This window comes from Ostrinia nubilalis, chromosome 17, assembly GCF_963855985.1.
Source record: "Ostrinia nubilalis chromosome 17, ilOstNubi1.1, whole genome shotgun sequence".
In the NCBI taxonomy this organism is placed as follows: Eukaryota; Metazoa; Arthropoda; class Insecta; order Lepidoptera; family Crambidae; genus Ostrinia; species Ostrinia nubilalis.
The window spans coordinates 11,137,192-11,159,954 of NC_087104.1; the positions used below are offsets into that span (position 1 = coordinate 11,137,192).

The following is a 22,763-nucleotide window of genomic DNA, read 5'->3' on the forward strand; positions in this document are numbered from 1 at the left end:
TGACGCTAATTGCCCCCCCAAGTAATATGGTACGTTAGCTGTTAAAAGATGTGTCCGGCTTTTAGGGTAAAATGTCCGGCCAAATGAAGCACGGAGTCCGGCTTTTGTGTTTTTTGGACCCGGCAACCCTAGTCGCGATCATCGGTGATCATCAGGGCTGTCATTTAATATAGTTCACCTTGGAGATAATACGAGATTTTATAGTTTACGCTATAGAATGGCAATTTGTAATAAAGGATGATAAAAATCTACTAAAACACAGTATAAAACTATGTCAGTATCCTCAACATTATTACTTTTCTATCAAATTAAATAAAATCACTGGAGACAGACAGTTCGGTGGCGATGTTATTCAAGTTTATTTGTATAAAAGACTGTCAGTTTCTTTTGACTGCTAACTTTATAGTTAACCTAAAAGCTACTTTTTACTAGCTGTAATAAAGTTGATCTGATAAAATAACAAGAACTGGGTTATTAAATGAACTCAATGGTTAGTTACTATGTGAAATTTGACACCATAGGGCTTATTTTAAACGTGAGCAAATTGCTTTTCTAATTGAGTTCAAAGTTTAAGTACCTGGGGTAAAGATCTAGAGCAGAGTAAACTCAACTTGTAACTACGAACATAATTTTACAATACAAACTGGTAGTAAGTTGCGTGCTTAGTAAAGGTAGCGTCAAAGTTCGTAACAGCCAAAGAGGCTAAGAAGTTGACAACAGCAAGAGGATTTAAGACACTATTTAAAGCAAAGATGTAACGGCTAAATAATGTAAAAATAAATAAATAAATAAAATAAAAATAAACATAACCTTATTCCAATTGTAACAAAGACGAGTTGTGAATCTTTTGGCTACTTGGGTGCCACAAACTATTTGATGCTGACTGTACTTACCAGCTAACGAATTTCTGTTTGTAATGGTCCAGAACGACTAAGTATGACTTATTGCGAGTATTAAATGCGTACTTACTTAAAGTATAATTTTCTAAGCTGATCCAAGCAGGTTTATGTATGTCCTCGAGGTATGCGTTCCTAAGAGATTTTCCGACAGTACCTTTTGACACAAAAAATACGATTTAAAGTATTTTTTTCTACTCAATACAATCTCAATTATGTTGTCTGGGATATTCTTATAATACCGATTTATGTAACAGTTATTATCCACTTTTTCTCAGTATAATTAAAAACCCATTTGTTTTCTGGTTTTATGCTGTAATTGTTATTGTAATGCTTATAGGCATTTATTGTTACATCGTTTAATGAATACTAATGTACTAAACTATAGAATTCTTTAACAGATAATATAGTATTAATCACGATTCTATAGAAGTGATTATTCATTTGTCTCACATGCATATCTAATGATTTTTTCAAGTGTGTTTGCAAGACAAATGTGTCTACCATATGCACGCGATGGTCTACCATATTAAGAAATTAGGTAGCAACAAATAAAAATAATAAAATGAATAAATTTTATTTTACCACGAGGCACAAAGACCATGTTTTAGAAAGTAATAATTTCTTTTTTACAAAGTTACATTATTTTTTGCTCGTTAAAACCTCCGCACCGTTTTTAAGCTTCACAAGTGGGTTCGTTATCTTACATTCAGGACTTTAATAATACGGACTGATTGCATCAGGTTTGGTAGGTATACATGGAGATAACAATGTTTACTAACTATATGTCTTGTTATCCCGCATTGTATGTAGATATTTCCGGAGATACGGACATATCGTTTCTTATTATTTTTTTATGCACAACAAGGCAGGTACTTATTTGACTACAATCGCACCTGGATATCAATCTGATGGATAGATATGTGAATACCTAGATTTAATGAAATCCGAATATGGTTAAATCGCGACTCTCCCATAGAATTTGTTTGGGACAGGCAACTTAATACGACTAACTATACACTGTCTAAAAATGAACGACATTGGAATTTGAAAAAGTGATCTGGGGGCACGGCAGTGCCCCCACCAAGTCGTCTTATATTTCATGAACTCATTGACTAGAAATATTGTTTTCAAAGGCTCTACTATAGTGTCTCTAGTGAAAACCAATTTTCTAATTTTATGAAAATGAGTTTTCACTACGCGGTTTTCAGGCTTCAATGAGGTGTTTTCTCAAAAAACGTGATAATTCGATGCTTTCCGTTATAAAATTGATGCATTGTTGCAATTTTTACAATACAGCTTGTTAACCTGTATGTAGCCGTGTTCGTGACTAAGCTTTCACGGTCGCAGGTGCGGCACCGGAGTTAGATAACACGAGTATAATGCCGTGCTCTACCCGAGTGGGTCGATTATAGGAACGTCTTATGTCGACGCACTTCGGGCCACTAGTGGTGGACTACTTGGCAAATGGGCCACCGACCACAGCCACCGGTGGCCAGAGACGGCGACTTAACACACTTTTGTATTTGCGAGACACTACTGTAGCGAGTTGCCGCCACCAGATTCACGTGTGCGCGGCGCGTCTATATAAAATATATTAAAAAGTATGTGAAGTCGCCGTCGCTGGCCACTGGTCGGTGGCCCATTTGCGCCGAGCCTTATTTTTTTTTTTTTTTTTTTTTTTTTTATGTGATAGGAGGCAAACGAGCAAACGGATCACCTGATGGTAAGTGATTACCGTCGCCCATAGACACCCGCAGACCCAGGGGCGTTACAGGTGCGTTGCCGGCCTTTAAGGTAAAGATACGCTCTCCTCTTGAAAGCTTGCAGGTCGTATCCGTCCGGAAACACCGCAGACGACAGTCCATTCCACAGTTTGGTTGTACGGGGCAGAAAGTTTCTAGAGAAACGTACTGTTGTGGACTGCCAACCATCTAAGTGATGGGGGTGGAAGTGCTGTCGGGTAGATCGGTGGCGAAAAGTGGCGGCAGGAATAAGTCCGGATAATTCTTCGGAGCACTCCCCGTGATACATGCGATAGAATATGCACAGTGAGGATACATCTCTACGCAGCGCCAAGGGGTCAAGCCGATCCGAAATGTCCTGGCAGTCAACGATTCGAGCTGCTCTCCGTTCAATGCGGTCCAGAGGGAGAAGCTGGTACTGGGGCGCACCTGCCCAAAGATGAGAACAGTATTCCATATGAGGCCGAACCTGCGCCTTGTAAAGTTGCAGACGATGGGCTGGAGTGAAATACCGTCTCGATCTATTGAGCACACCAAGCTTCTTCGAGGCTAATTTAGCCTTACCCTCTAAATGACCACGGAACTGGACTTCGCTCGATATGTCGACACCAAGGATTCCGATATTGGCTGAGGCAGTTAGGGGAGTGCTCTCGAAACAGCGGGATACGACAAACGGCAACTTTTTGGCGGTGAACGCGCAAACTTGTGTCTTTGTAGGGTTAAATTGGACCAAATTGCGTCGACCCCAGTCTGAGACCTCCTTCAAGGAGGTTTCAATGTCGGACACAAGTTTGTTACGGCTCTCAATGACGTTCTCCCGAGAGATATTTGCGCGGCCGGTATAAGCGGCATCAACCGTGCTGTCGTCCGCATAGCAATGAATGCCGCTAATTTGCAGCATATCATTGATATGCAGAAGGAAGAGCGTAGGCGATAGCACACAGCCTTGGGGGACACCAGCATTCACAGACATAGAGTCTGAGCATTTACTGTCGACAACGACCTTAATGCTTCTGTCTGCTAAAAAGCTGGCGACCCATCCGCATAATTTCTCGGGAAGCCCATAGGAAGGGAGCTTCGAAAGAAGCGCTTTGTGCCAAACCCGATCGAAGGCCTTCGCCATATCCAAACTGACCGCCAATGCTTCCCCCTTAGTCTCGATCGCCTGTGCCCAACAATGTGTCAAGTAGACCAGAAGATCACCAGCCGAGCGACCTCCACGGAAACCGTACTGTCGGTCACTTAGCAACTGGTGGGCCTCTAGGTACCGAAGGAGCTGGCTGTTGATAATGGATTCCATTATCTTCGAGAACAAGGAGGTGATTGCTATCGGCCTATAGTTGGACGGATTTGAGCGGTCACCTTTTTTAGGGATCGGGTGCACCAAAGCTGTCCTCCATGAGGTCGGGACTATGCCAGAGAGGTAGGAGAGCCGAAAAAGGCGCGTTAAAACCGGTGCTAACTCTGGAGCGCACGTCCTCAGCACGATAGGAGGGATTCCATCGGGCCCACTCGACTTATGGATATCCAGGGAAAATAGAGCCAGGCGTACTGAGCTTTGGTGGAACCGGATATCCGGCATACAGCTCTCACACCTTGGTATAATCGGTGGCTCATGTCCCCCGTCATCCATTGTCGAGTTGGACGCAAAGAGTTTGCCCAGAAGATCGGCTTTCTCCTTTGCATCGTGGGCCAACGAACCGTTTCCCATGTGCAGGGGTGGAAATGATGGCGTGCAGAAATTTCCTTGGATAGCTTTGGCAAGAGACCAGAACGCACGAGTTCCAGAAGGAAGACGCTCTAGCTTCCCACCAATTCTACCAATGTGCTCCGACTTCGCCCTTGCAATGACTCTTTTGAAAGACCTAGAGGCAAAGTTAAACTCCTTTTTTAATGCGCTGGTGTTTTCATCCCGTAGCCTCGCTGCATTTGCCCAGGCTTGGTAGGATTCCTGCTTCCGGCGTAAAACCTTTTTGCAGGATTGACTAAACCAAGGCTGAGATTTGCCACCAATGGGAACAACAGAAGACGGTATGAAAAGTTCCATACCCTGCAGCACCACATCAGCAACAAGATCAGCAACGACGCTGGGATCATCCTGCGTGAAGCAAACCCGCCTCCAGGGGTAAGATGCGAAGAAGGACCGCATCTCATCCCAGTCTGCTGACCTGTAGTGCCACACGCGGCGACTGCATGCAACTCGTGGTCGCGGCGAGCACGTGAGTGGCACCGTACTCCGGATAAGGCAATGGTCCGAGGAGCCCAGAGGGGCGCCAACGGATAGCTGATAGCCATCCGGATGGGAAGTCAGCAGAAGGTCCAACAGTGAAGGTTCTTGGCTCTCTACATCTGGGATTCGCGTGGGCGTAGTAACCAGTTGTGTCAAGCCATATGCGAAGGCGAAGTCGTGAACAGATCTCCCTGCATGATCGGTTTTGCTCGATCCGAGCCATTCGGTGTGATGGGCGTTGAAATCGCCAAGTATCACGATCTCTGCAGAGGGGATCTGCTGCTGCACTGATTCTGCAGCCATTTGGACGTGCTCAATGAGTCGGTCAGTTTCGGCATCACCGCTATGGGACCTATAGAGGCAGGCGTAGACGCGGGGGTGGTCATCGCTGTCTACGCGGAGCCATAAGGTGGAGAGGTCCCTGCTTTCGAGGTGGCTGAGGCGTCGAGAACTGATATTGCCCCCTACGTACACGCACACCCCGGCCCTAGGCACAAAGGCATGTTCCAGTTTATACCCAGGGTAGGAGAGATAAGATGTGTCCGCAGGAGACGATATCTGAGTCTCGGTTAAGAAAAGCAAGGCCGGCTTTGCTGTCTCAAGGTGGTGGTGAACAGCATTGAGGTTAGAGTGTAAGCCCCTGATATTGCAAAAGTCCACGGCCAGCGTGGCAGGGGGTGCCATGGTAAATTTGCTCTTGCCCCAGGTGTTGAGCGCGGTTTTGCCCTCCCCAGAGTACGAGGGGCGGCCTGGGCATCCACGCTCAGGTGTGTTGTGTCCTGAGCATGGATGTCCAGGGAGGGATTCTCCAACGCTAACGCAGCTGGTACCCTCCTGGGGTAAAATAGTTTTTAACTGCGCTATCATTAGGAGGTGGGGAGGGGGGGGGGAGGTGTTGGGCCTCCGGTACCCTCACTCACTCGGCGAAACACAACACAAGTGCTGCTTCACGCCGGTTTTCTGTGAGGCCGTGGTATCACTCCGGTCGAGCCGGCCCATTCGTGCCGAAGCATGGCTCTCCCACGGTAAAAAATATAGTGGTGAGCCACGACCATGTGGCTGCCAAAGCCAGAGAAAAAATTACACACATTCGTTACTTTTTGCGGTTGAAGTTATACTACGGTATATCGTAACGGTAACTCTACTAATTAAATATTAGCAGTCATGTACATTTTGTTTGTTGAGTGTTAATACCTTTATCATTTTTAATTTTAATTATTCCTTTTTTTAGAATGTAAGTACTGTTTCAGTTAAAGGTACTAGTGCCTTCAAGCTCTATACTAGGGTTTCCATATCTACTTTTCTTTTTAAATTTTCTGACCTGATTTGGCACAGGTTTTTTAATTTGTAATAGCCACTAATGTGCTACGTTTTGAAACTAATGTGGTCAAGCGGCAATGCCAAGTTAAAATGTTGCGGTTCGGTCACATAATACTTCTAAGATAATTCAATTTCTTTTAAAGGTTAGAAAACAGTTATTAATTATCTTTTATGTAACTTAAAGGGCACTTGCAAGAGGCAAGTTTGTTACTGTTGCTAAACAAAACATTGTTGTATATTTCAATCATTATCAGATATTAACAAAGCTGAGTATTTATTTTAAATAAAAGTAAATAATAGAAAAATCCACATTTCCCAAGTGTCTAAGCGCATACCTATCGTGTTCTTGTCACAAAAAAATAATTAGACACGAAAAGAATAATTAAAGTTCTATCATAGGCGTATGGTTTTGTCTGTATGCCAGTAGTTGGTATTCGTTTTGCAATAACTTAGATTGTGAATTCAGTAAGCAAGAATTTGTATATGAAATTCAGATTAATATTCGCCTTTTAATACCCGCTGCAATAGTAATTACAGATGGGCTCTACCAAATTGGTTTAGAGCCTATTTTTGATTGCCAGATATCTTTTTAACTGGTGTTAGCTATCAAAGAGAACTTAACTAACCGTCAGCTGTGACAATTGGTTAGTGAGTCACGGTGGACACGGCCCGTTATCAATCGACTTAACCAAATCTGGAGTAAGGTTACCCACCTCCCGTATATTTACGGTACCCGACCTGGAAAGCAAATACTTACTTATACCTTGGTAGGTGGTACCTAGCGGTATAGAATTCAAATTCAAATATTTTATTCAGTACATAGGCCCTTTCCAGGGCACTTATACACGTCCCAAATATACATAGCTTGCCCTACCACCACTTCGAGACAACATATGGACTGGTGCTGAGAAGAAGTGGCGGAAGAAACTCAGTCACCCTCAGTCACCTGTCAACTATGGTTGTGGACTATGAGTGAGCAGGGCAGGGCTACTATTGAATGAAACTCACAATAACACTTCACTAAACTTTATATTGCACAAAAGAGCACTTTTCTCGTTGAGTAAAATCGAAACACTGCCATATTGTCAAGAAACAATATCAATAAAAAAACAATAGAAAATTCAAACATTCTAAACATAAATACAAAAATAGAAAAGTAAAAAATGATAATTTATTATGAAGGTAAATCATTACTTCTGTACTCCAGAACCCCCCTCAGAAGGTTCTGAAGCCGAATCATTTCGAGATCAATATAATAATGTTTACTAACGGTGAACAATGGAGTCCTAAGTGTAGGTAATTATTATGACTAACTGTAACTACTAAAATATTTTTAACAAAAACATAATATTTTTAAGTAATTCCTATACTCGTATTTAACATAGTTGACCCTGCGAACTCTACTTTAGTATTTCGTGTTATTTTTTGTGTGATATCACGGTTTTGGAATTTCCTTTCATAAAACCAAATCTTTACTTCAGTGCTTATTGCCTTATTTTTGTAGCTAAAAGTTGTTTTAAAAACTAAAATAGATTCTCAGAATTAATTTCAGAGTTAATTAGGCTATTTAAAAGCATTTTCATATACATTAAAATACGACAATGTAGCACAACATACGTATTTCACACATTAGTATCTCCATAAACTATTTATTTATTGCCCAATTAAATAGGTATTTACATTAAAATTCATTATGCATCATACAATAGTTGCAGAGATGATGCTAACTATGTACAATTGTATAAAGTATAAATACATAATTATACAGCATAAACTACATGTTAAAATCATTATTTCCTTCATGCTAATAATAAGTGATCAGTACGATGCATCCGTGTAACGACTGTGATATTGCATTTCCTATGTAAATAATAATAAATTACTTACTTGTTTTGATGTGATGTTATAAGATAACATGCGAAAAAAAAATTATAAACTTATTTTTACATTAATTTGTGAAAAATAATGCGCGTGCTTTTTCACGCCAGCTCCTTCATTAATAAAAAAAATTAATATACTGAAAGGACAGACGACGAAGTAATATATTTACAATATTTACATTAATTTCCTTGAAGACTGTTTATGTAGCTATGAGAAACATGGAAGTGTTTTGATGATCACAATATTTTAAATTCACTTAAGAATGTCAAAACTAAACCTTTGCCATATTTTGAAAACTTAGAAACCTTTAAAGCACTCGTGTACCAAACGGCAGTATGAACTTTAAAAAGATGCAATAAGAGCCACTTAACAAACAAGGGTGTTGATAATAATAAAAATATGCATTCAAGTATAAAATTAAAATTAATTGTCTTTCAAAACTTCCTGATTAGAGGTCGCGAGTGCATCCAATGAATTAGGTAGGTTTAATCAATCACATTTTTAACCTTGATCTGTTCATTGAGCCGCTTGAAATATTTGTGTAACAAAAAGATTCTTGAAATGCGTTTTAGATATGCAATGCCTAAGTGCAATAATGCAAATATACACACCACAGATTATTTCAGATAAGTTGTTTAATCTCGTACTTATGACTTTTAAGGTATGTATGGGTAATGAGTACAATATTTATTTTGATGATGTTTTTGAATATTAAAAGGGGTTTATTTTCTACTCTTTCCGCACCGCACTGAACTGATTTTGATGAAACTTTTTAGACCATAGCTCATTCCATTACATTTGGGCTCATTAAACCCGGTCTCCTTTGGCGGAAGGTTACAAACAAAATTTTATTTATTTATTTTTGGGAAACATCGAAGAAGTTTTATATTTTTTAGGGTGGATTTGACCAAACAATAAATATTAATCTCAGAATAAATCGTCAGTTTTGACATATTTCCCATACTGAAACTGTCAATGTATCAGTTAAACCAGGAGTTATTCTAGGATAAAAGTTTGGTCGAATCGGGCCTTAATTGTATTAAAACCAATAAAGCCAAACGTTTTTTTTTCGGTAATACATAACTTCATTAAGTTAACAGTTTATGCCAGTACTATTAGCATTCCTAATTATTATGTAACAATGCCAAATTCAGCATTAAATGCGCTAACAGCTAGATAAAGCGGTTTAGAAGGCACCGGTTAGCCTTTGCAAGCTCGGACTGGTTCCCAACTGGAACCAGTATCGTGCCCTTCGTTAGCCACTATTGCATTAAATATATTGTTGACTTTGTTGTGAATGTGAATTTGTACCTGTATTTAGGTTTTGAACTTGGCTACTGGATTCTTCAAACAACAGAACAGATTTTCTTCTTATTAAGCTAAAAAAAACACCGTTAAAAACACCGTCACACCCCGTCTCCGGATAGGTACTGATCAATGCTCGCTTCCAACTTCGTCTTGATCTTGAATTTTTATCAGTTTGATTCAAGAGTTTCCCTTTTACGGGTAAAAAAGGCACTTTTCAAAGAAGAAAAAATCAAATCTCATAACGACTTAAAGACTCCAAAATTGAGTTTATGTAGTTCTTGGTAAGTAATTAGTTAGCACGAAAATTAAATACCTATGTAGGTACTCCTCGTAGTATGGCCGATCTAAACTATATTCAGTTTTGTTATTAAGGTATACTAACGCTCTCTGATATTTGTGCATATCTTTATTTTAGCAGCTCTATATTTATAATGTGACATGCAATAAACAACTTGAATTTGTTTTTGAGTATAGTCGTATGGATAAAAGAGTTGCAAATGTTTAAAATTACATCATCGTTAGTCATGATATCAGTCAGACTATACTTACTAGTCAGTACAAACCATTTAGCTGTAATTTATAAAGTAAGTAAGTACTTATTATCGATAATACTTAATTATAATTCAGACGCCGGCGCATCAAAGGCATTGGATGAGAGAGAAATACTAATTATACTTATACTTCGATAATGTTACATCTACATCGTTTAGGTTCATAAAGAAATAAATACAGCTGATTTGTTTCGAAAAAGTAAGTTGAGAATAATTGTATACCCTAATAATTTATGTGTTAGCCTTTTTATTTATCTATACTTACTTATAATAAATCTGTAGAGAGGTCAATTCTGTACATGCAATATATTTTCAAAATAACTATCAGGGGGTGATTAGTTATCGATACTGATGCCAAAAATGCAATCAGTAAAATTTTTGTCTGTCTGTCTGTCTGTCTGTCTGTCTGTCTGTCTGTATGTTCCTTATAGAAACAAAAACTACTCGACGGATTTTAACGAAACTTGGTACAATTATTCTTCATACTCCTGGGCAGGTTAACACGCTCACTGCGTTATGAGGTCTAAAAAGCACTTAAATCTCGCCAACCGACTTAAATCACTATTTGTATTGGGTGGGAATGTACTTGGCTTAGGCCCGTACATTCCTGAAATACCGGCTTAAAGCTGAGACACTTAAGTGTAAAAACTAAAATAATAATAATAATAATGTCGTATCGTCAGAAAGTTCATGCAGGACGACTCCAACTCCGCTATCAATTCTGAAAACTTAACTCACTTGGCATGAGCCCGTGAGTTATGGTTAAAACCGAAGACCATAGGGACTTCGAGTAAAAATAAAGAAAACGTAACAATAATAATAAATATTATTTGGACATTCAACTTTCAACATTGGCTTGAAACTTTTCTATTATAAACATCTATTTAAGTTTATAATAGAAAAGTTTCAAGCCAATATTGTCTTTTCTGAGCTATATTTAAAGTATTTTTAGCAATACGCACTGTAAAGAAGTTCAATATTGACTCGAAAAGACCTCATACGCACTGGCTGAAAGTCTACGAAAAATGGTTTCGCAGTGAGCGTGTTAATATAGTATACTTAGGAGTATCCCACGGGAACGGGAATTTGCGGGAAAATCCTTTTGTATGAAAAATCTAAACCGCTTAAGTTAGACGCTTGAAATTTGGCATGCAGGTACCTTAGTAAACTTAAAGCTTAGTTACAACAGGATATTGCAAAATTCCCACGGGAACGGGAGTTAGCGGGAAAAAACCATTTGCATGTAAAATTCTAAACCGCGTAAGATAGATGAAAGGGGTAAAACGGGATCCACGCGTACGAAGTAGCGGGCGGCCGCTAGTTGCAAATATTTGCTTGTATTAATACTAATTTTATTATGATTATTATTTATACATTACCAAAATATTCACGCCAAGTGATTGCATTTTACACCATCAATCCAAATTAATCGATTTCTTATCTAAAACTGCTGCCACCTATAGACTAGTTTAATAACTGTTCGCCTAACTGTTCTGACTCAGCCCAGTTCTGAATAGGTAACATTCCATAAAAACAAGTCTCCAAGATTTCCTATAGTATAAAATAAACAGCTCAATAAAATATGTGTTACGAGTAACCCACCTGATTACAAATTAGATCGAGCGCATCATGATTGAATCGTAGTCAATACCATAATGATCGATCATCAAGAACGCACTGCGTTAAGAATAACAATTTCTTTTGCAGTTTGCGGTTAGTGTTGCTAAAAAATAAGTCAGTACCTACCTACTGACGTCAAAAGGACAAATTTTTTGCCAAACGACGTCGCCACTATGTCGCGGGAGTGATTTTCAAAATAGTTATTAATTATAACATAGGATGTCGAATACAAATGAAATCCATAGTCAAATGGGTATCCTTAGGCATACCACAACGCTTTATTACAAAATTTAGCTATGTTATATTGAAAAAAAAAAACAATTCTGTTGTGATTGCCACTGAAACTGACTGACTTCCATCTTTCTTCAACCTTTTGAAGGAAGAAAAAGGAAATTAATAAAACTTTAGGAATCACGATGAAGTGAAGGCATTTTCCCTACGTTTCACTCATCGCGTTTCCATTCAATAAAGATAATTGCAGATCTAGTTGGATAACAAATGACTAATTGATAGTTTTTGTTTAGTAAATGAAAAAAAACTAGTTCATCTACATTAATCAGGTTATAATTAGTGTTGTGAAGTTGTGAAAGATGTATTAATTGTCATTATTAGATTACCTATTACTGTTTGCGGTCGTTGTTACTAACCAGATGGCATATAGGGTTACAAAATGGGACAGTAGGCTTCAGCCAACTGGTAATGTTTTTGATTCGCCAAATTTTCATTGTCATTGTCGCACAAAAACTAAAAAAAAAACTAAATTAGGACCTATAACTAGCACCTCTATCTCAAAGATAGAGAAACACAAACTTTTTAAAGTTTCTTCATACAAATCTCTTGCTATTTGTTATATATATTTAAAAGGGTGATGTTGGTCGCATTAAAAATGTAGTTGCATTTTCCGATCAGAAAAGATTTTACCTAAGTTAATCTGATAAACTTGTTGTGACGTTCATAGTGAATGTTGATGCAAATTCGCCAGAGTCAGTAGGTAAATAAATCAGTTTTAAAAGATATATGATTTGATACAAGATGTAGAGTATTGTAGACATGCGGTGCATTCAAACAGCCAAACATGTTATGATGAAAATAAACGATTTGCAACTGTTACCTACCTGTAACCTACCACAAAACCTTTACATACTGGATCCATATCCATATACTGTCGTATTCACACTATGAGTTGGTAAGTACCCTACAGTGTGTCTCACTAGTGTGTCACTAGACCGCAGGTGAGCCTATTGTGTTATCATGGGAACCTGAGTCGTCTGAATGCACAGAGGAGTAGATCACCGCCGTAAGATAGTGTAGTATTTTTCAAGTAGGACCCATATAGAATTTTAGGTTTGAAATTATAATAATGCAATTTATTACGCCTGTCAATTAAGTTGTTGATTTTTTCAGAACCTTCCTAGTTTTGAAATACATACATAATAGTAGTTTATTTATTTGTTATGGTTATAAACAGTTTACAGTCTAGACTTGTTAATTCAGTCTATTGAACTTCCCTCGGGCGGGACTTTGCTTTTGGATTCTAACGATTAAGCCGTAGAGTAACTACTAGGTGGACCGACGATCTGGTAAAGGTCGCGGGAAGAACCTGGATGCGGGCAGCGCAGGACCTTTCATAATGGAAAACTTTGGGGGATGCCTTTGTCCAGTAGGGGACATCATTTGGCTGAAACGACATAATATAGCAGTTGAAGCAGTGGAAAAAGTTGGGAATGGTCCCGTAAATACTCGACCACAACAATATTAACTTCTCTGCATATTATTTGGTCATCATCATGACATCAATGTGCACTAACAGCACGGCATTCCAATCGTAATCTAATATCACGATCAATTATGAAAAGGGTAAATCAAAGGCCGGTTTTTTAATTAAATTGATACTATTTGTTAGTCTATCCTAATTAAAAGAACCAAATGTTAAAAACTCGTTAAGTAATTAGTTGTTATTTTTTAGGCATAATGTACGTATTGAGGTACATTATTATTCTGTGATAATACTCTAAGGCCAGGGATATAATTCCGCAAATATTCCTAAAACTATTGTTAAAATACACAAGATAATTCATCTCAAAGTGGCAGTTTAGCATACAAATTGAGTTTTATCCTTATTTGTTGGCAATAAACCATCATTGGGTAAATTAGGTAGCATTTCATAATTAATTGCTAAATGATACCAAATAATAACATAATACGATACTAATCAAATGAGACCCTAAAAAATTATACCTGACTGACCTTTTTTGACTTCTTTGCCCGCTGAAGGTTTTTAATTCAAAGAATTAAAAAAAAACAGTCAAAAAAGTTGATAACACTGGACAAAACATTAACCAAACAAATTAATTATTTTAATGAGAAGGACCTTTGTCCGCCAACATCCAACAACTAAAGCAGAAAATCGTAATAAAAATTATTTAATTTAGACTTAAATTAACACTAATTTTATTTTTTAAAACAAAACGTAGCTAAAGTTGCAGTTGCCAGTCTTGTTTAAATACGGAAATCATTACAAAATTACTGATGCGATCGCCATGCGTGACTTGAACATAAGGTACCATTTTACGATAAAAGTCCACCTTTAATAAAATAAGAACAACTAGGAAATGCAAAAAATATTCTCAAAACTTAGCTTGATAGAACTGCTAAGTAGAAGAATGCAATTTGTGGGAATAACATGGCATTGTTAATTGGTTTTAATTCATGAAATAAATAAACATTTATTCGTAGGCCTGCTTAAACGATTGTAACTTTGCTACACCCTCACAGGGTCAATGTATGAATGTACGAATAAATTTCATTTTCATTTTCATTTTCATTTTTTCATGTATATCTGTATGTGCTGAATATGTTAATGCAAATGAATAAATAAATAAATAAATAAACTAATTGTAAGTTATTTTATCGATATTATTGTTCTTTTCCTAGCACTAGGTCCCATAGCGGTTGCGATTAAGCAATCTCTAAGTGCGGTTATTAAAATTTTATAAAAAAAAATAAAACCGACTCCAAAAAACCTACACTAAAACGTAGAAAAATAATTACTAATTACCTACTTATTTATTAGGACGAATTATTAATATTTATGTAGGTATACCATGATTGATACTTCTGGAGTCGGTGCCAAGATTATGAAACATGTAAAGTTTGCCTGCACCGACTCCAAAAGTATCAATCATGGTATAGGTACCTACATAAATATTAATAATTCGTCCTAATAAATAAGTAGGTAATTAGTAATTATTTTTCTACGTTTTAGTGTAGGTTTTTTGGAGTCGGTTTTATTTTTTTTTATAAAATTTTACTTATTTCTTGCTTTTTAGTTAACTAATTATTACCTTGATGTTACCACTGAAGGTAGGCAGTACAATGAGACCAAAAAAAATTGGTTCATAATCGGCGGAGATATTGCGTATAAAAAAGTTCATCCCCAATTTTCCACCCTTGGGGGTGAAATATTTTCTTCAAATTCGCATGAAACCACCCTTTTGATAATACCTATTCAACAAAAAAATAATCGTTCAAATTGGTTTATAATCGGCGGAGATATTGCGTATAAAAAAGTTCATCCCCAATTTTCCACCCTTGGGGGTTGTTTTTTTTATTATTAAATTTAAATGGGACCACCCTTGAGGTATTACCTATATGCCGAAAAAAGATTTGTTCAAATCGGTTCATAATTGGCGGAGTTATCGCGTAACAAACATAGAAAAAAAAAAAAAAAAAAAAAAAAAAAACATACGGGTCGAATTGAGAACCTCCTCCTTTTTTGAAGTCGGTTGAAAAGTAAGTTTAATTAAAATATGCAATTAAAATAGGCTTGGACTATTTGCGGCTGTATTATTTTTAATAGGTAAACCTTTGTGTCAATAACCGATATCTAATTAATAAAAGTAATAGGTGCCAATTACTGTAAGCAAATATTTTTTATTTTTTTATTGTATTCGGGCATGTGTGGCACAAAAATTAAGTCCGAAGTATAGGTTAGAGCTTATCTATAGTTCTAGGCTACCTCCTACTACCTATAGATACTATTTTATCATTTAACTACAATTTACATTTCTGGAGTTTCCTTACACATACCTAATTTAAATAGGTATGTTATTTATGACCGTTTTCCCATATATTTTCCTGTTTCTTCCAAACTTATTTTAAAATTAATTCAAACGTCATTGATGATGTTTCAAAGCTGTTCTGCACAATAAAATTTTGATTTGTTGCCTTCAGAATTAATTTTTCCAAACTACAGAATCAAAATAAAAAGTTGTGTTCTGAAAATAAAATGTTCCAATCAATGGTACATAATCACCATGGCGGATTCATCGTTAACTACAAATAACTTCGTATTTAAAAAAAGTTTTGCCAATCATACAAAATGAGCCATCGTGTCATCTTTGAAATGAAAAATGAACAAAAATTACAAACTACCTACATTAATCTAGAGTTGTTGTGTACTACTTTTACGCCCGTATTCACAAACCATGCTTGCTTAAGTGAAGCAGCAAATTGAACGCACAGCGTTGAATAGAGCTCTGTGATTGGATCGTGTATCACCCTGTGCGTCCACGCGTACTGTGAGACCTCATAGCAATGTTTGTGAATACGGTCGATAGATATCTTTACAAAAACTATCGAGATATTTTATTAGCCGAATCTCTATGTGAGGCAATTACAGCCACAACAGTCGGCAGAAGATTATGTGAAATTAAGTAAAGATCTTGTAATTGCCTTTAAATTGCAAGGTAAGTAAAATGCAATCATCTTTGGAACCCGTTTTGAAGTGGTTTAGTGGGATTCCGTAGGAGGCACTACCCCATAGCTAGCGACCACCATACCTCTACAAAGTACGTCTATTACCGAGGTACAGTCAGCATCAAATACACTGGTCATCACAAAAATCGACCCTCCCGCGACAAGCACTTTCAAACGTATGCATTTCCACTTCCCACAAATGTTGGCACCATTTGAAAGCCTAGTTCTAAAGTTCATTTCATTAAAGGAAAGGTTTTACCCCAAAAATGTGTCTTTGGAAGGATCCAGAGTCACTTCTTCAAAAAATAGGTAGTTACGCGAGCCAACTTTTATGGTTTTGATACTGTTAAGTTGGGATTAATCGCTATCCATCTGTTAAAGAGGACGAGATCATTATTTGGTTTAATAACCATAAAAAAAGTAAAACGTAGGTGGGCCGATTTTTGTGATGACCAGTAAGTATAGTTCGAGACACTCAAAGTAGCCAAAAAGTTCGCAACACGTCTTTGTTATAATAGGCTATTTTCCTAAAAAAATATGGTTGTATTGTCAATGTTTTGGCCACTTAAGGTGTCACGAACTATTTGACGCTGACTGTACGTGGATGTTAAAGTCTTTCTGAGTAATTATCCAGAAAGAAGCAACAAGTTGAATTGTAAGTGCATGTAATTAAGCCATTATGAGAGATGTCCCTTTTTGCTGTCATGTGGATTTTTAATATTAAGCGAGTAATAACATCATGCATTCTCATTCCAACAATTAGCCTTTAGTTTGTCTTAAAAGAGGCCTAGCTACAATACTTAATTAAACGTATCTTTCATTGTTTAATTAATTTTCATTTTCATTTTAGTCACATCAATAAATTTGACTGTACCTATCCATTATTAGGTTAATAAATATTCGACTTTTAGAGCAGAATTTTACTTTTAGGACTTTTCCTATATTTTCCGATTATTATTCGATGTGAGTTCGTAGGATGCGCGCCGTAATAAAAGCCGTCGATGATTTTAGACGACAAACGTATGGGTTTATCGCGTAAAATCGATAAACGCTTATCGCGGCGCGCATCCTAGGCCTACTGGTTGAGTTTCCTGGGTGCTAATTAATTTTAGGAATTCTAGTAGGTGGGAGAAATGAGCCTGTATTCCCCCATAGGTCAAGTCCCCATCAAACAGCACTTGCCAAATGTTTGTCTCGAAACGCTGGTAGGGCAAAAAAAGAATGAGACATGTATAGGCTCCTTAAGAGAATGTGACAATTTGTAAGAACTGATTTAATTAGTCTACACAAATAGAGATAATTTTGATAAAGGGGCCAGAGGTTCTCTATGTAGAGCCTACATTGTCTCGGACTCGTTAACATTAAAACTTCTTCAACCGTCATCACTCTAAAGATTATCTTCAATTACGTTTCTTCTCACTCTAATTACTCTCACGTAATTAAGCTAATCTGTAATAAGGTAAATGACACATTTATCAACTGTACTACATCGTTAAAATAATAGTGGCTTTGTGAGTCGCCTCATTATACATTTTTTAATTGTACGCTTAAGCAGTCGCCGCAGAATGTAGGTACAGCTGACGGCATATCAAGCTAAATATTGTGGCACCTAGTGGAGTTGTAATAAAAGCGATTTTTCAACAAAATTTTATAATCTGATCTGCTGTCGATTAGTTGGATATTTGCGGAAGGAAAATCTTTAGAATTGCTCTTATGAAATAATAAAGTTAGGGTACAATTAGTGCTTGTTACTACAAGAATTATCGTATTGCGAGACAAGAATGTAAATTATCTTATTAATAAGTAGTTATATAGGTAGAATGGCTGGTTGACATTGCTTATAGCCACGATAGCCCAACGGTGAAGTGTATTCCACCGCCGCTCGACTATTGTGGTGAGCCCACTAGTGACACAAGCTTATTTAGCTTACCACGAGGAGTCAAAGGGACTATTAGTAATTTGTGGAATACAAATTGCTAATAATCTTTTTTTTTAAATGTACCAAATGAGTATCAATTAGGCTCTATGTAAACTTTATTTATTACAATAATAGGACATTAAATATCGTCAAATGAATAATGCGTGAAACGTAAACAAAGTTGTCAAATTCTCACGGATGTCTCTGAGATAGCAATCGTCATGCCTCGTCTATCTCAAAATAAAATCATCAAAATAAGTATGATGATAACACTCAATTGTTTCCTACTTAAGTTATTAGAGAACTAAGTAGGTATTATGTGTTTGTATAATATCTGACACTTGTATTTTGTTAATATGGTTACTGAATTCGTTAGTAATGTTTAAAGACGCATTTAAAATATCACAATTAATTTAACAATGTGTTCTCATTAATCAATTCGTAGTTAGTTACGAGTATCTATTGAAAATGTTTACAATACAGTTACAATTTTATGAATGTTTCTATTCTTGTTTGTATATTTTGTAAGCATGTATGACAACAATTAAGTCCCAATTTTCCTCTCAAACCTGATAGTCCTGATACAGAATATTATCATAAAGTCAATAAAACTCCTTGGATAATTCTACTAGTATAATTGAGACTGAAAACCTGAGGTTAAAATGAACTTGACTTGAATTTTTATAGTGGTTGCTGAAGTACCTAAGGTTACATATTGGGTTTTCCACTAAAACCATAATCAGCCAATCATATAGCCACAATTAGTACTGAGCGTGCGCACTTTGTTTTATTTACTTTTAGCATGTAGTACTCGTTAGTTATGTGTAGTTATGTCCATAAAGTTTTTATAAGTGTTATGTAGTTTAGGATTTGATTGACAGCGGATCATTTGCTTCATTATTTGTGTCGATCAAACATGTCGATGAATCTTGATAAATTGTTAAGTGGTATTGCGATATAATTCAACCTGCTTAATTTTAATGCGCAACCATAATTGAAGGAGATATCAACAATTAATCAATGATAAAATTGACATGAGAAAATTGTGAATCCTAAAATATTATCCATCTGATGACTAATAAGTATTTTTGTTGGCAACGCACATTGCACAAGCTATACAAAGCCAATAATCGAAAAAAAAAGTATTGTGCAGTAGTTAGCCTATTTGAAAAAACTAAAGATACTTCGATTTTTTGCTAATGGATCTATGGGAGTTGGGAATGTTTGTTTGACTGAAAATTGTAAATATTTAATTAAAACGGATGCGATGTAGGTAAGTATACCTATAGTTTTATAAGAGTTTTGGAAAAAAATAAAACTGAACAGTGAACGCATTTCCGTGGGTTTAGTTTTCTTAAATAATGTAGTTAGATCGCATTACTGAAAAGAAAAAAATTGAAGCGCCTTTAATCGTCAGCAACGCAAACTAGCATTTTCACACAAAATGTTTTCCTTCCAGGGATACTGCCAGAAGCTCTCAGAACAAAGTGCATCAGATGCACCGAGCGGCAGAAGAAGACAGCTGTGAAGGTGATCAAGCGGCTGAAATACGAGTTCCCAGAGGAGTGGGCCAAGCTGTCCTCCCGGTGGGACCCCACGGGGGACTTAACGCGGTACTTCGAAGAGTTCCTGGCCAATGAGAGCTTTAACACCATTTCTGGTTCGGGTAAGTCGATATTTACACCCGCATTCACAAACGGCCGCTATACCGACCGGGCAACATACAACAAAGCATTGGGGGAGGCCTATGTTCAGCAGTGGACGTCCTATGGCTGAGATGATAATGATGATAATTCACAAACGATGCTTGCTTAAGTGAAGCAGCAATGCTATGCGAAGTATAACACACAGCGTTAAATAGAGCTCTGTGATTGGTTCGTGTGTGTCACTCCGCCACTCAAGTATGGTCTATGAATAGGTTTTTGGGACATTTTGCGTCCACGCGCACTGTGAGACCTCATAGTAGGTAATGTTTATGAATACGGATGTAAATGTATAGATCAGTGTTTTCTAAGCTCTCGGAGTCTGCGAACTAAACTTCCAGTTAAGTGCTTAACTCAATGTGACAACTTTTTTCAAACGTGACTCTACTACGTTTTACTTAGTTGAATTTTTACAATTAATTTCTTGAAGCTTCATAAAGCTCTGCAGTCTGCCTGGTTAAAATAAATATTGCGGGATTTTATATGTAGCGTGACAGAAAAGATTTGGTAATGAAACAAAGTGTACAAAAGTGTACAATCTGACGTTCTGTTGACTTTACATGCTCTGTTTAGGTTTTGTAATTGGCGCGATTGTTGAACCAATTTAACATACTACCAGGTATTATTAGATCACGGAATAGTGTATAGTACAATGTGGACCGTGCCATTGAGGACGAGTAAGTAGCTTATCCAGTCACGGAAGATGGTTCACGGGCAACTAGCAGGTGTAAACGAAAATGAAACGCATTGAACATACAATACCCACTATAGTACTCACAGTCACAAACAATACCAAAGATAATTGTCCGTCTGTGTCTCACAGCTGAGTAACACGGTACATCTTTTCATAATGTTGGTTACGCTCTTTAAAACTCATTAGAAAAACTACATAACAAGTTTTTGCTAATGTTTGTGACAACCTTCGCGTTTATGGTTTACAAGTTCATGATCAACTCCTCGTTAACAGTTACTCATATGCTCGTATTCAAACGTCGGTGACGAATAAAAACCTCGTAAGTAGTTATTTTTTATGGTTATTGACTTATTGAAGGAAATCTCCAATCCCATTACGAATATAATTTGATAAGCGCCAATTATTGAGTAACTTCAAGACACAATTTTATTCAAAAAGACACTTACCCTAAGACCTGAAAACCGGATTTTTTAATTTGGTGTAACTCAACAAGACTTAGTTGAGTTAAAATCGATGATAAATAGTTATTCCCTTAGAAGTTCTAGGGTTCCCTTTGTAACTCGAAATATGAGTAACCCAGTTAGAAAAGAGATGTTAATGTAATAGTGCTGGTGAAAAGAAAAAAATAGTGTTTGTTTGATCACTTAAGCAACACGGTACTTTAGAAAAGAAGGCAACCCATTATTCATTGAATTTTCGCGAAAATTTCTCTTTAGGGGCATTAACCTCGGCCGTGCGATATGACCTAAGAAGAAACGAAGCCGCACGCGCAACTGCACGTGTCGACGCCAACTTTCCAGTCCGCAATTTACACTAATGTGATAAACGAGAAAGTTCGCAACAATAGATGGAGGGATGTTTGTTACTCCTAAGTACTGGATGGATTTTGATGAAGCTTTACAAACACATTACAGCAGAGTAGCACTTAAGTTATGTATAATTAGTAGGTATATCTTTTGCTGTAATCCACACGAGCGAAACTGCGTTAAACGACCATAACCTTTTTTTTTCAAAGATTATTAGTAATTTGTTATTTCACTACAAATTACTAATACTCTCGTAATCCCGTTAGCCCCTCGTACAAAGCTAAATATTATTATGCTTGTGTCACAAGTGAGCTCACCACAATAGTCGAGCGGCGGCGGGGACCGAACCCACGTTCCCCGGATGGGTCCACTCGTGGCTTCAAAAATTAACTATGCGCTATTTGTTGAATTGTATAACTTTTTGTAGCTTTCACACCAATTAACCTAGCCTGAAATTAGGGAAATATTGTATTAAAATGACTACAACGGAACCATTCTCACATTGCAGCAGACGGCAACGACGCCGCCGGTCCGTCGTCCATCCCGCCACTCCCGCCGGTTCCTCCCATGTTGCCGGCGGCGCCGCCCTCCACGCCGCCGCCTCCACCAGTAGAGCCTATCTCTACATCGCCTAAACCCGTCATTTTAAATAGGTAAGCTGGTTAAAAAAAACTCATAAAACTCATTTATTTTGCATAATAGGCTTTTAAAAAACACTTTTACACGTCCCAGTATTAACCTTGCCACTGCTTCGGGATAATAAATGGGCCAGTGCTGAGAAGAAGCAGCGCAAGAAACTCAGTCACTATTGTCTTCATAAAGATCCCTTTTAAGGGTTTATGACATTTCACTGGTAGGGCAAAAAGAGTATGACAGCAAGGACTCCTTAAGAGAAAACTAAGTTTCTTTTATTAGTCTTTTTTTTAATATTTGACGATTTGTAAGCACTGTTTTTGTTGTTTCTTTTTAATAAAATATTTTTGACTTTGAATTTTGACTATTGGTCGGCTCCTTCCCGGTTGTTGTTTTTGCTATTTCCAACTTAATTGTTAATTTTTCAAAATAATATGTGTTATGTTTTTGCACCTCATGAAAATAAGTACATAATCGAGTCGCATAAAAGTTCTATTTCAATATATTCCAAGTTGTTGTTGTAAAATTGACAACATACGACGTTATAATAATATTATTATTTACAGATTCACTCTAAAATTTATAAGCAAACAAAACAACTTTTTGATATTATTAGAATCAGATGTGCATCTTGATATCATTAATGCTAATGGCTCTGGTTCTCTTGGTGCATATCCTAAAATAGAGCTTTATCACAACA

At 37.1% G+C, this 22,763-nt stretch overlaps 1 protein-coding gene across 2 annotated transcripts in view; it reads left to right on the forward strand.

Moving 5' to 3' along the window:
• LOC135080076 (disheveled-associated activator of morphogenesis 2-like) overlaps nt 1-22,763 on the forward strand; it is a 40,655-nt gene that overhangs the window by 7,358 nt on the left and 10,534 nt on the right. For both annotated transcript variants that reach the window (XM_063974752.1, XM_063974753.1), the window contains exons 2-3: nt 19,687-19,893; nt 21,939-22,083. In XM_063974752.1, coding sequence (XP_063830822.1) covers nt 19,687-19,893; nt 21,939-22,083 — 352 coding nt within the window. The remainder of the gene's footprint in view (nt 1-19,686; nt 19,894-21,938; nt 22,084-22,763) is intronic.